This window comes from Telopea speciosissima, chromosome 1 (assembly GCF_018873765.1).
Source record: "Telopea speciosissima isolate NSW1024214 ecotype Mountain lineage chromosome 1, Tspe_v1, whole genome shotgun sequence".
Taxonomy (NCBI): Eukaryota; Viridiplantae; Streptophyta; class Magnoliopsida; order Proteales; family Proteaceae; genus Telopea; species Telopea speciosissima.
The window spans coordinates 40,135,017-40,150,517 of record NC_057916.1 but is presented as its reverse complement, the minus strand read 5'-3'; the positions used below and the strand labels follow the sequence as shown (position 1 = coordinate 40,150,517).

The 15,501-nt window shown below is 39.3% G+C and overlaps 2 protein-coding genes across 2 annotated transcripts in view; both read left to right on the top strand.

Moving 5' to 3' along the window:
- The window catches only part of LOC122669047 (formin-like protein 5), a 51,635-nt gene extending 38,588 nt beyond the window's left edge, over window positions 1–13,047 (top strand). The window contains exon 7 of the transcript XR_006333958.1: window positions 13,035–13,047. The gene's annotated coding sequence lies outside the window, so the exon portion shown is untranslated. The remainder of the gene's footprint in view (window positions 1–13,034) is intronic.
- LOC122649444 (STOREKEEPER protein-like) lies at window positions 6,368–14,941 on the top strand. Its single transcript, XM_043842613.1, has 4 exons — window positions 6,368–6,373; window positions 7,760–8,609; window positions 14,816–14,826; window positions 14,918–14,941. The coding sequence occupies exons 1-4, from the start codon at window positions 6,368–6,370 to the stop codon at window positions 14,939–14,941; spliced, it is 891 nt and encodes a 296-aa protein (XP_043698548.1).
- Window positions 14,942–15,501: the final 560 nt, after the last annotated feature.

The following is a 15,501-nucleotide window of genomic DNA, read 5'->3' as shown; positions in this document are numbered from 1 at the left end:
TTATCGTTTTTCCCTCAAAATAAAATCCCATTTTCTTTTTTTTTCTATTTTTCTTCTTCTTTGTTCATAGGTTTCTTCTTCGTTGCAGGGAGTGCTTCAGGTTTCTCCGACTTCTTCTTCTTCTTCTTCTTCTCCGTTCACAAGTTTCTCTGTCTGGGTTTCTTTTTGGAAGATCCGGATCTGGGTTTCCGTTTATCTTGGAACGAAACCAACCAAAACCAAAAGAGCCATGGAGAAGAGAATGTGTGAAAAGCATCGTGTATGCGGGCCTCGACGCCATTGTCACCTGCTTCGCCCTAATCTCTTCCATCGACGCCATTGTCACCTATTTCGCCCTCATCTCTTCCATCCCACAACCACCGCACCCGGAAAAAAAAAGACAAAAAACCAAACTTCAAAGAGGGCGTCTCTTTCTAGTTTCTACACCTCCACTTATTCTAGATCTTAGTTGGGAAGTTAGGACCTCAGCCTTCCTCAGCCCACGTTGATTCCATCCCAAACCCATATGCCTTCCATTTTTCTAATCCAATCTATTATTCAGATTTCCAAATTTTCAAACGGAAAAAAATTGCAAACTTATATTAAATAATACACAACTTCGTCACCCGAGCCAAGCACACCGGATTTCAACTAGCAACACCAGGCAGTTGCAGCACCTTCAAAGTTCAAACCTCCAACTTTTTCAGAGGAATCTCTCCTTCTTTCTCTCACTTCCTCTTGAAATTTGACAGATCCATCACGCCCAGTAGACTGGAAGGCCAAACAGAAGAAGCGAAACAGAACCAGGAATCCAAATCTTACGAAACGATTTGAGGCAAAGGATGTAATTAAAGAGACGAAAACCAGATTAATTAACCTCCTAGTTGTAGTCACCAACCATAAACAAAAGAAAAGCAAAAAAAAGATCGAATGGATTGGAGTTCGATCATTCAACAATCCGGCGAAAGGAACAGATTTGTTTTTTTTGGTAGAAGTAAAAGGGTAATATAGTCTTTTCATTAGCAAGGGAGAAAGACATATGCTTTCAATAGATATTAAAAAGGATAATTTTGTCTTTACACAAGTTTTTTTTAACACCGTTATATACTTAGGGTACGGTTGATATAATCTATATAAAGTAGGGGAGGGGGTAGATATTTTTCAGAACTTGGGTACTGGATTGATATTAGGCAAACTTAGAGGGGAGGGGGATGATATTTTCCCTATATTTTATTATAAATCAAATAACCTGAAACAGTCTTTATGAATTTCATAGAGGGCAAGAAACAATAAAACATGTTTGGATCATTACTCATATTATCACACATTAAGGGTACAAAACCAAAATTTCATAGCTATTGATCGGAATCTCCTATGTTGCAAGATGGTTAGGGCCTGCATGATAACACTTCTATTTGTTTATTTCTCTGTTTTTTTGTTCATGAGAACAAAAAAAAAATAGTTGAAATCTGTTTGTTAACACCGGTTCATTACTTTGTTACTGAGAATGAATTGGGACAAAAAAGTAGTTGCGAAATAGAAAAAAAGAAGCTCCAATTTGGAACTTCTCTATTCTAGAAATAAAACAGAGATATAAGGGTGTGGGGGTATTCAATCTATCTCCACGACTCTCATCTATGTGAGACACCACCACTGACACCACCTCTACCTCCACCACCACCACCACCACTACCACCTCCTCCACCACCATTGCCACCGGTACCACCTCCACCATTGCCACCGCCACCTCTTCCACCACCACCACCTCCTCCACGTCCACGTTCACGTCCACCGCCACCACCACCACTAACTCCACCTCCACCTCCATCACCAACATCTACACCACCATCACCTCTTCCACCGCCACAACCACCAACTCCACCACCACCGCCATCTCCACTACTACCACCACCTCCTCCACGTCCACTGCCACCACCACCAACACCACCACCACCACCACTACCACCACCAATTCCTCCACCACCTCCGCCACCTCTACCACCTCCACCATCACCACTACCTCCACCAAATTTTTGGGTATGCAATGGCATTTTTGAAAATTTATTGAAGTTCTAAAAATAGCAATCCCTACACAGACAAAACGTGTTTCAGTTACTTTTTTAGCCCAGAAATAGTTATCAAACATGTTTTTATGTCAAGAAGTTTGTCCCAGTAATAGAAATAGAAAAAGTCACTTCTGGAATAGAAACATGGCCCAAAAACAAAAGTGTTATCATGCAGGCCCCTAGTCTCCATCTGCGCGCTACTTGTAAAAAGTTCAAACTATCTACCTTACATGTTTATTTGTAATAGATTATAACACAGGTAATGCAATGAATTTAGAGATGTAAATGGATATTCAAAAATCCGTATCGATCCGAGTTCGTATCCGTTTAGGAGAATCCGAATCCATCCGAAATTAATTGGATACGAATATGATAATCCCCCTATCCGATTGATTATTATCCTATTCGTTTAGCAATCCTATAGTAATAAAATATCTGGAATATATCTCTGTGTCTGTTTATCCTTTTAAGTTACCTTATTGGATTTTGTTATCTTATTTTTATAATTTTATAAGTTAATATAATGTGATTCTTTTTCTGTATTTTCTATTGGTTTATATATATTGTTTTATGCAATGTGATACATGGAATCACATATCTATGTGAGAAAAATCAAAGACTAAAAAGAGTAGAAGAAATGGTAGTTGTTGAACTCTCAAGTCTCAATCCTAACCCCCTTCATAAAAACGGTAAAGATGTCAACAAATAGTCAAAATTTCTTATTCGATCTGTGTTCATATCCATTTAGGAGAATCCCCAAAAATCACTATCCGAAAACTATCTGAATCCATCCAAAAACCGACAGGATATTATCTAAATCCGTCCGAATACAAACGGGTACGAATATGATAATGCCACTATCTGAACGAATTCGATCCATTTACATCTCTAAATGAATTATTTGGCCTAACTGCCCAACAAATTTGAATTCCAAAAATTTGACCATTGAAATTGGTTTGTGAATAATTAAGGAACTAAATAATATGTCTACGAATTAATTTTTTTTTACAAATTTTCGATAAGAAATTAAGAGAGTAGATCATCTTTTCGTGTCAATTTAAACATAAATGATTTAAAAGAATAATCAATTTTTTTGTCATATTCCATTTTTTACCAAAATTTCAAATTTAAATGCAAGTTGAACCCAATTTATTCTCCTTCCAATTTATTTTCGAATCGGATTGTTTTGATTCTCTAGCAGGTCAGATTTTACACCTTTAAAACAAAAAGGAAAAGAGAAACTTCATGACTCGTGAATAGATAAGGAACATTAAAATAAAATAAAATAAAAATGTTTGACATGTTGGGGTAAACAACGTTCTATTTCCGATGTAATATACAAAATCATATGTGACGCACAAAATTGTATACCCATAGAATTGTATATGACACACGAAAACATATGTGCAGGTACAACGAGAATAAGAAATAGAATAAATATATACACAAGAGGCAAGGGATTTGCGTGATTTAGCAAAACCGCCTACATCCACGGAGTCCCAAAAATCGAAATTCTTGATCAAGGGAGGAACAATATCACCCTTGTTCAATAAGATACCAAAATGGATGATTAACTCATTCCATACTACAGATAATCGCAGGAAATCCTTTGATAGCCAACTTCTACTAAGAATTAAGAGCAAAGAAACGGTATAACCCTTGTGATTTGATGCCCAAACCCAAGCCCCAATGTACATTCTCTCATCTCCCATTCATCCTTCATTGGCTCCTCACTTAGTCCTTGTACACACATTACACTCTTTGGACTCTCCCTTGGATCCTCACGTCTTGGCTCCTCTGTTGGGCCATCAATACCCTCTTTGGTAGACACCTCTCTCTCTCTCTCTCTCTCTATAGGACACATGTTCTACCCTTGGAAGACTGCACTTGTTTGGAGATTGCACTCTCTTGGAAGACTCCACCCCACTTGAAGACTTCATCCACTTTGGAAGACTCCACCTCTTCCACTCTCTTGGAGACTCCACCTTTTCCACTCTCTTAAAAAACTATATACTCTTGGAGGCTTCACCATCTTTACCTTGGTGTTTCTACACTTTCCCCATTAAAAGACCCTAATGAACACCTAACTAAACCATTGAACCAAACCCTTCAATCGATCTAGATAAAAGATTCAAACCAACACGACTTATATACCTTAATATAATCTAACTGGTTTATTTTATGAATTTGGTTTTCTTAAACGGATATTATAGAAAAGAATCTCTTTATTGGTACCTAATCTATCATGTGGAAATTAGATAGGGGTTGAAACTTTGTGAATCGATAGATCCCAAGGTCATTTCCTTGCATACCAAAATTTAGATCAATCTGAGTTTGCCAAGTGGCGGAACAAGGAATTGAAAATATGGAACTATCAAAAGAATGCACAAACTACAATGCATGGATATAAATGATAGAGTATAATATCAGATAGGATTGTAAATAATTAAAAAGAAAAGTTTCTCTGAGCAGTCGGGGCAGGGTACGCTAACACCTCTGCGTCTATCTCTCTCCTCACTTGAAATGACTTTGTTGTCCACCTATATACGATACTGTTTTGTTGTACTTCATAGGTGTGCTTTCCTATGTCACTTGCTTAGAGAACCTGTAAACGCTGAAAATTACCACCCTCCCCCGATGATGACAACAACTGGACATAGACAAACATCGACGCCTCACTCATGAAGGACTCGCCCAATGGAAACCCCCATTAGTCCAAAAAATCAGCCAAAAGAAGCCCCAAAAGCACTTTTTTGGACTATGGCATTGTGGAGGCCACAGATGGCCTCTACGGCACCATGGAGTATGGGGACCCTCTATAAATAAAGGGCCCCTTGGAAAAGGAGCCCTTGAGTCTCGGGAAGCAAGCTTTTGTCACCATTTTTCAGTTTATTAGGGAGGGAGAGCCTTCTTTTAGCCCGCCTCGGTGCCAAACCCCCATCTTGATATTTGCACTATTGTTACTCTGTGTGTATCCCGAGTGACCCGAATCCGCTATTTTACCTTTCAACCCCTGTTTTTTCCTACCTTTTCCATCAATCCCTCTTAGGTAGCCCATCAAACCCTTTGTAACACCGTTACTCTTTCCATAGTATGAGTGTCAAGGCTCTTTAGCCCCTTGTGACGCCGTTTATCTATCCGTACTATGAGTGTCAAACCCCTTAAGCCCTTGTGACCTTAGTAAATATGCGTATTTATACATGTATAATATGCATATCCGAACATTTTAATGAAAAAAAAAATATATATATATATATATACAATTGCTTGTTTAGTTCGTTGCTGCTTCGCTAGTAGAGTGCAGGCTCCTAGGAGGTCATGATTTTGACTATCCCGTCTTCACCTTGTGTCATAAGGTACTCTCTTCCCCCCCCCCCACTCCCTCCCACTTCTCTCTCTCATGTAGTACCTTCTTTCGGGCCTCCTCCACTCGAACTTCCATATCTCCCTCGTCCGGACTCGGATCGATGCAATTCCAACTACATATGAAAGCTGATTTAGTGATCAATTCTCTTGTACATCTTACAAGCTCAATTAGTCTTTTGTCCCACTCAAAGTTACCTCAAGGAGGACTTGACTGTCCAACAATAGATTGATATGCCACCACAGACCAGTGTAGCTCTGTCACTGCCACAAGCCCTTAGACATTTCCAACTCACTCTGGAGTCCTGCCACCTTATGAGATATTGCCCAGCAGTTGCCAATAATGACAACTTACACTTTGACACTGCCACATGCCCAATAGGAATTCTCAGAGGATGAGTTCAGGAGAGAAGAAGGCCAAGGTTAGGTAACGATTCAAAGAAGAGGATGGATGAGTTGGGATGTGTGTTTGCACAAAGGATGAATTTGAAGGGGATTTCATCAGTTACATTCTATGTAGTTAAATCAACTGTTATCTATCAAGAAAGTGTTGTCAACTTTAAGTCCGACGATCCCTCGTAGATATGAAGTAATGTTCTTGCATGGTGGGAGCTCGACACGTGGATTCCGCTCAAACTGGAGACTTGTGCTACCCTTTCACTCATTGTCTCTCTCTCTCTCTCTCTTGCGGTTTATCAATTTTTTATCATTTCATTTCTTCTTAAATCTCTCATATTTCTCTCTTTTTAAAAAAAAATTAGTTCTCATCTTTTTATTATTCTTTTAATTTTTTTTAACCCTGTTTCAGCACAATAGTTTTACGTATCAGTCTTAATCAATACCAATAAAAATTAAAAAATAATAAAATATTCGTAAAATCGATATCATCTCCAAACGATCTGATACCAACACATGACGATCAAACATAGTGTGATATGACGATTTAGCGATTTGGTACAATGACGGTGATTTGACACCATGATGGCGATTTGGCGATATGACCATTTGATGCCATGGCGGCAAAATGACGCTATGACGATTCGGCCCCATGGCGACAATATGGCGCTATAACGATTTGGCGATATGATGGTTTTGCAATATAATGTCATGGCGGTGATTTGGCGATATGACACTATGACAGCGATTTGACGACATGACAATTCGATTGGGGATGAAACCGATCCAATACCAATTTTTATCAATATTTTTATTGGTTTCTAATCTTTATCGGTATCGGATTGCTATTGATCGAGACCAATACCTAAACCTATTGTGTCGAATTAAAATAAAAAATAAAGAAATGTAAAAGAATTGATAAATAGAGAATAGGAGAGTGAGGAACGGAATTTTGCTCAACCAGGAATGTTTTTGCTACAAGGCTGGCAGCCAAGGAAATAGAATCTTAAAGGGTATTTTAGAAAATACTAAAACCTACGAGGGTATTTATGAATCCAAAGGGGAAATGAATTATTCCATTTACTTGGTTGCTAAACAAAATTTTTTTCGGAGAGAGAAAGAGTGAAAAAAGATACCCCAAGGGACAGCACAATTGGCAAGGGATGAGGCCAAAGGAAGCTGAAGATCCTGAGTTTGACTCCGCCTCCCCCCCATGGGGCCACCCGCTTGGGAGAAAACTCCCTGGTGAACATGGGGGCCCCAGTATCTCCTAATTCATGTGTGTTGCAAGATCGTGCACGTACCCTAGGGGATTTAATCGATTGAAGGCCAGATACCTCGTATAACAAACAAACAACAAAAAAAAAAAAAAAAAAATTGAAAAACAGAGACAGGGGGCAGTAATTAGAATCGAGCTTCCACAGTATATGAAAGACCTGATCCGAACTTGCCAACTTTCACATGACAAAACTAGATCTCCTCGGTAGTCCCCCACCCCCCTAACAAATCTTCTTTAGCACGCTAGTGTGTCCAGCCCAGCGCACATTAATTGGACGGCTAGGCACACCCAACACGCATCTCAGCGCGCTGCGCAGCCGTCCGTCCAGATGCGCACTGCAGAGGATCTGGTTCCACAAGGCTGGGCCAGCGCGCATGCCCGCAAGCGTTGTCGCAACCATCCATGAGGGCGACAAAAGGCCGCCGCACCTCTTAAACCTCAGCGAGCCTAGAAACCCTAAATCCCACACCCCATAAATGCCTGAGTCACCCGCAAAGATCCTTTCAGGTTCCACCTCTGCCGTCCGAAAATCCATTTGAGTTCTTATTCCTTGCGGGTGTGGATACTGAAGATAAAGAAAATGGCCCCAAAACGCCCATCTCCCCTGGAAGAGCCACCAACTGCTTCTTCATCTTCTGAGGAAGAAGAACAGGAAGAAGAAGTAGATCAAGAACAGGAAGAAGAAGACGATGAAGACGATGATGAAGAGGGCGATGAAGACGAGCAAGTGAATGCTACCCCTCAGCCTTCGGTCAAGAAGAACCCTTCTTCCGTCAATAAAACTCCTGTCAAGGCCGTCCATCCTCCCACTCCAAGTTCTGGATCTGGCCCTGATACTCAGCTCTCGGACGGCGAAGACGATGGAGATTCTAGTACAGAATCCGGATCTGATTCTGAATCTCCAGAAAAGCCCGCTCGCCCTTCCCGCAGTGCTGATCCAAACATAAAACCTATTTCCTCCAAGCCAATGGACGACGGCCCTAAGTCAAAGAAGCCTGCGGCGATGCCCTCTGCTGCTTCCTCTCTGGCTGCCCTTCCGGCTAAGTCTAGGGTCGCAGCTAAGCGCCCTGCCGAGTCAGACATCGATAAGAGCAAGAATTCCAAGAGAGGGAAGAGGAAGCCTTCGGATGACGAATTGGACGCAGGTGTATCTGAGGATGCTGAGAAGAAACCTGGGGACGATCGGAAGAAACAGCTGTTTCAGAGGGTGTGGACAGAGGATGATGAGCTTGCCATCTTGAAGGGCATGCTTGATTACTTCTCCATGAAAGGGACCGATCCATCTACCGACATGAATGCCTTCCATGAGTACATTAAGAAATCATTCCATGTCGAGTTCACCCGGAATCAGTTGGCTGACAAAATCCGAAGGCTAAAGAAGAAGTATCGGAATAATGTCGGCAAGGGAAAGGACCCGGTTTTCTCAAAGCCACATGAACATAAAGCCTTCGAGCTATCCAAGAAGATATGGGGGGCTGACGCTGCTAATGATGTTGTCAACGATCAGACTGCTAAAAATGTTGTTTGTTCACCGCAATCACATACTATTCAACCTGCGTTAGAGTTTCCGAAGGTTGCAGTGAAGGGAGGAGAGGGAGTCGATTGGTCTTTATATCCACATTTGGCCCAGGCATTCCAGAATAAGAAAGAGGCTTGGATGATGCACATGCCAAAGATGGAGGACAGTTTTATGGAAGAAGGTGCCTGTCGGTTGGGTAGTTCGAAATTGAAAGAACTGGAACAGAAGTGGAGAAACTTGAGGATGGCGGAGCTTGATCTTTTCTTCAAGCGTATGGAGTTACTGCGGGAGCAGGTGAAGCTGTTTCAAGATGCAGCCAATCCAAAAAAATGATATGAGTTATTTTCAGGTAATTAGTTGTTTTTGGGGCATTTCGAGGTGATTGGTGAGGTTTCAATCATCTCAGAAGAGGATAGGGTAAGTTCTGTTTCAGACTTGGTGTAACTAATTGTTATCTTAAACAGTTATTCTGGCAGTGAATATTTCTTTCCTGTAATTGAGGTTTCTCTTGCGTTATACTCTCTACTTAATGTTTGGGTCCTTCATTGTTGCCCATGTTTTTAGTATGTTATATAATTATTTGTACTATTTTATTTTTATGCCTTGCCTGTTCTATGGTATGTGCTCTTGCCATGCTCATTAGTTATAATACAACTACTCAGCCTTGTCCCGACTAAATGGGGTAGGCTACATGGATCTTTTCAAAACAAAGTAGGGAAAACTGAGATCCTCACAAAGTAGGGAATGCTGGTTAGTTATAATATGCTATTTAATTGCCAGCTGGATTTAACTGCTTGCTTGGTTGTAGATTTGATTTTTACTTGGTATGCTATTGGCTGCAGTTGGGGTGGATACTGAAAATTTTGTAGCTCATCTTTAGAATTATAAGGCTGGTTGCTCTGCTTTGTGATTGAATGTTGTCAGTGAAGAGTGATGTTTATCTTTAATATGTTGCACTGAGTAACTGCTATTCTTGGTCCTGCGAACTTTCTTCTGCATTTTTTGGAGCAATGTTTGGTTCCATTTTCCAGTAGTATATCATATGACAGGGACTTATAATGAAGATTTGAAGGAGCTTGCCTTGTTATGGCGCTATACCCTCTTCAGGCAGAGGGTGGAGGGGAAGTTCTTGTTCTTGTTCTTATTGCTACATTTTGGTGTTTGTGGGAAGAAAAAAAATTCTAGATGAGTACTGAGAGGTGCAGACTGTTAATGACAGAATTACTAAGAAGGTGGTCATTTGCCGAAGTGGAGGATTCCTTTAGGGAAGTTCCTATTGGAATGATCAATGGTGATGGGAGCCTCTAATATTTTAAAGAGGGAAATAAAGACTCCTAATTAACTCTAAAACTGAAATATAATGAAACTCTACCACTACCTAGCCTATTCAAAGTAAAACAAAAGACTACAAGATAAATTCAAGTAAATAACAATAAGAGAACGTGCTACCTGATTGCGTGCGGCGCAAGGCCCCTGCATCTATACATAGGGCCGCGCAAAATGACTGCCACGCCCTTAGGAGCCTTTCCATCCTATGTCTGGGCGCTGGGGGGGCCGACTAGGTAGCGTTCTTTCTCCCAATAAAGAAATAGATTACTAATATCCTACTACATTAAAGACCCAAGATTTTGGACTTGGTTCTCGATCTGGGTTCTCAAACAGGTTCAACCCAGTCCAAGGAAGTGTTGCTGCATCATAAGGCTACTGTGCTCATTTTAGTTTTAATAACATTTGCTAAGGTGTGTCGGCGATTTTGATGTCCTACTTGTTGTTCGTGTTATTTAATATATTAAGTTTAGACTCATTGGTTTGAAGCCTTAGTTTCAAATAGCATAGAGGTTAGGTCCTAAAAGTCAAAAAGTTAATTTTTAAATTATCAATGAAGTGCTTTGTTAGTTATACTGTTGATAATTTCTGATTATGAATGCAATTCCTAACACTGTTGAGGTCAAGACGTACTAATGATTTCAATTTTGAGTTCAATGAGTCTTACTGAATCACTGTAATTTTAACATTACTAAAATAGATTTTTATCTAAATCACTGAAATAATTTTGACTTTATTGTTGATTGAAATTTGAAATTGTGGGCTATGAAAATCCTTGAAAGAAGTACATTAAAGTAACTTATGTCTTCAATTCTTATAATGGTCATCAAGCAGTTGGAGGGGTCTGGTCATCTATGTTCAAATGTGTCATTAATAGGTTCCAGCTTTTTCAGTTTGTCGTAAATAAAAAAAAAGTACATTAAAGTAACTTATGGCTTCAATTCTTATAATGATCATCAAACAGTTGGAAGGGTCTGGTCTTCGATGTCATCTATGTTCAAATGTGTCATTAATAGGTTCAACTTTTTCAGTTTGTCATAAATACTAGAGTTTGTAGGAAGCCTGTAAAAATGGGTAGCCATGTTCCTTTATGGGCTTGTAGTAGAGAGTTTAAGCAAATGATAATTCATTTGAGGTGGAGTTATCAGTTATGAAATCCTAGAATCTCTCTCTTTCTCCTCCTCCTTACCTCATGCCCTATTACTTTATTTGCTCCTTTTCCTTTATGGTACAGCCACTGTGACTGAACTATAACACACAGATTCTTGTACTTTGCTTCTGATCCTTATCCTTAACAATCTTACAACTGTTACATCAATCAATTCCTATTTCTCTTCCTTTAAAACCTATATGGTTTATCCTTTCATAATTCCATGTGTTAGTAGCACCACGTAGACCCCTTTCTGATGCTGCATCATTTTAGTATCTATTATAGTAAACATGTGAAATGCTCATGTACCTTCCCCCCACCTCTCCCAAATAACATGTGTAATATAATGGTGCCAAAGTGTTATTACTTTGTACATGTTTGCATGTTGCACAATCAAACTGAAAATGCATGGGTGGAGACTAGGTGCATCGTGAGTATTACATAGACTAAGAGTCTAGGATGACCCAGAATTCTTTTCCTTAAAGTCCAATTCTATGTGAAAAAAATACATAAATTCAGGTATATGTATTGTAATATGTACTAAATATGTACTAAAGTTAAATAGTTTTTTTTTAATATGATGTAATCTTTAGTTCAACTGAAATTCCATTTATAAAATACCTAATAGGCAAGGTAGAGTTGATTGTCAGAGGAGAGTTAAATCTCAATGGTTCTGTATGCCACATTTTATGTGGACTTGACTCCATGCATGATTGTAAAGTTGAAGATGTGAAGCTATGGAATAGGCTCTGATTTGTTGAAGATATTCTTATATTGTGAAGCCTTAAATTTCTTTTCCTGCGATTGAGAAGGTAGAAGAAGACTATTTATGGAAAATTTTCCTGTGGATGGATGTTTCCTTTTCTACCTACCACAATTCGGGGACATAATTTCCTCCACAGGTTACTGCTTTTGTGGCTACACTAGTGCGTGGTAAATTATAGTAATGGGATTTCCCTCAAAGGCAAGAGATTGGCTTAGCATATAGGTGGCCTGGATCAAGTAGCTAAAGTGCAAGACATTTCATTATGTGGCCTTGTGTGTTGCATGTTCTACTTTGTTATTTTTTGAAGTTTTTAAAAATAATTAGAGACATGCATAGTGGGGAGTTTAGATTGACATTAGCGGGTAGTGTTAGTGGGTAGGTTGGAGTTGGGTTGTTATCTTAGTAGTCATCGTGAGTGTAAGTTAGGGCTGATCTTATCTCACTTTATTTGAAATGTTATTTAAGTGGAATGAAATTATGTGTGTGGAAGGAGTTGGAAAAACTTAAAAACTCTCTGAGTTACAAGGTTGGTCTCCTCAGTAAGACCAATCCTTATCTTTTATCCTTGCAGGATAGTAACAAAAGGAATCCAACTAAGTTTGTACCCTTGTGGTATCAAAGCCTGGGAATGGACCAATGGGTGGAGAAGTTGGAGCTCGATATTAGCTCTCTCGTGAGTGGGCAGCAACAGATAATGGAGAAAATCATGAGCTTTTTTGAGCGGTTACCTGTGAAAGAGGGGAGGGAAATTTTTGTTGTTCCTACGAGAGGTATTGGTGGCAGAATTGGCTCCAATGGTACACACGCACACAACGCTCCTTCACGCCCAAGCTCGGCAAGTTGGATTTTCCTTGCTATAATGGCGGTGAAGATATGACTAGTTGGGTGTGTTGCATCGAACAATTTTTCTAATTTCATAATACTCTAAAAGATGATCGGGTGGTGTTAGTCTTTTTACCTTGGGGGAGAGGCACGTCTGTAGTACCAGTTACTTCGGCAGGAGATGAATATCATATCATGGTCAGATTTTTTGCTTCCAGTCTTCACTCTCGATTTGGTCCCTCACAATTCCAAGACTTTTTTGGAGAATGAAGTAAACTTTACCAGTCCGGATCTGTGCATGATTACCAAACCTAGTTTGAGAAACTTTTATCTAAAGTGGGTTCACTACCACAGGGTCGACAGGGCAGTTGTTTTGTAGCTTGCTTAAAGGATAGCATAAAGGTTGACGTATTAGCCGGATGACTAGAGAATCCTTGTCTCAGAGTGAAGCAACTCCTTTAGATCTCAAGGACAATACCTCGACTAACAAGGAACACACTAGCCCTTCAACTCTTCCTTTTAGAAGGATGTCTCAAATTGAGCTGCAAGAGAGACGCGTTAAGGTTATTTGCTATAATTGCAACAAAAAGTTCATCTTAGGACATCGATGCAAGAAGTTATTTTTAATTGAGGCTTGTTTTGAGGATGATGATGATGACGATGTTATTATGGATCACGGATAAAGAAATTCCGGTTTATGGTCTTGGGACGAGACCAAATTATAAGGGCGAGGGGATGTTATATGTTCTACTTTGTTATTTTTTTCAAGTTTTAAAAAATAATTAGAGACATGCATAGTGGGGAATTTAGAGTGACATTAGTGGGTAATGTTGAGTATAGAGATATGTTAGGAGGGTTGACTGAGTCCTTAGAAAGTAGACGTTGTGGGTTGTTATCTTAGTAGTCGTTGAGTTTTAGTTAGGGCTGATCTTATCTCTTTGGATTTGAAGGGCTATTTAAGTGGAATGAAATTGTGTGAGGATGTTCACCCCCCAAAAAAAAAGTTATGTGCGTGGGAGGATTTGGAAAAAAATAAATAACTCTGAGTTATGAGGTCGGTCTTGTCAGCAAGACCAATCCTTATCTTTTGCTCTCTGCAGGATATGTAACAAAAGAAATCCACCCCAGTTCGTTCCATTGTGTTTCATTGGGAGGACAGATCCTTTGGAAGATTGAACATTTGCAGTAGTCTGGGGCTTAGGGAAGGAAACAGGAAGAATTTTCATGGAAGGAGTATTCAACTGCCTTGGATTTGAAGGGATATATACTATCAATTGGGTCTCAATGGATAGATTGATAGGTAAGACTAGTTTTCAATCATGGATGTTGCATTTATTGTTTTTTTTTTTTAAATACACAGTAGTAACCTATACTCTAAATGTATTTTACCCATAGTAAAATTCTCATATTTGTGCCACGCCGGGCAGGAAAAGTGCTTATTATGAAGGCATGCTTATTAAACTCCATGTTTAAGTTTGTGTAGATGGTGTTTGTCAATGGGTATCCAATCACTGAAATTGGTTTTTTAGGGCATGTTTAATGACTGGTTTTCATATATGATAAAAATTGTAGTAATGATATCATCAAGTTCTCAGTTGAACTACCTGTTGGTTCGTTGCGGTTTGGTATGCATTCACAGAATAAGGTTTGGGTCTATAACACATTTGAAACCTGATTCTTCTCTATTTTGTTGCTTCAGAATGTGTTCTAGACCTAGAATTCCATGAATACACAACCTTAGATAATATGAGTTGAGTACCTATTATCCTGTTGACAGCTTGGGTTTTTGAGCTACTAAGTTTTAATTGTGTATTGAATGGTATATTTCTGTGGATTTTTGTGCGAATTTTATCTGCTGAACTAAATACAACTGCATTTGATCCTTTTTATTTTGAAGTGGACATTGTAATCCTTGAAATATTAAATGGTGTCTGCATTCGTTGGTAGTCTTAACACTCTTCTCCTTGCATTTTTGGGCTGCTGGTGGATGTCATTCTCATCTGCGGTAGTGTCTAGCAAAGCAATTGAGGCAGTACTCTCTCTCTCTCTCTCTCTCTCTCTCTCTCTCTCTCTCTCATTAGGGGGTAAAGAATTACTGCACAAATTCGAAACTTCTCAACCTTTTTTTTTATTTTATGTTTACGGTAAGGCAATGGAAAGGTTGAAATCCGGTTTGTAAGATCTTCAATGCAATCCTGAAATGTGTAGAAAATTCTGTTCTTTTTAATTGTGGGGAAACCTGTAATTGCAGTTTGTAGGAAAGCCTGTTGGATGAAATAACTTTTCTTTCTTAGGCCAGATTTGGTATGATTTCTATTCCATTCTGGATTAATTTCATGTAATAGTTCACAAATAGATTTTTGCCAAGAGATTGAAATTGTTTTGGTTGCATCAGCCTGAAATATTTCAAGAATAAGAATAGGTAGTTCAATTTTTTAGAATAAATTCTCTATATTTGTTTGGGAGAGGAGGGTGGTATTTTATTTTTAACATGAAATTATTGCTTTGCCCATCAAATTAACCTGGTGTTCATTAAAGAGCAAGAGTGAAATCAATTTCAATTTCAAAATTGAAACAACTCCTCAGCTATTTCAATCAGAAATCATACCAAATCAGGCCTTACTATCCCAGACACGTGGGTGGGTGAAATGACCACCCTTGTTCTCCTGAATGTCCGAAATGATCGTTCTGCCCTATGTGTCTCGGCACAGCTTGTGTCCCTGTGTCCTTCCGGGTAGAGAACGTTGCCCCTATTTTGTGGGAAAAGTTCTTTGAGCCAGAGGCTACACTAGCACCTCTTTTGTGATCTTTGTTATCATCATATGAAATGACCTT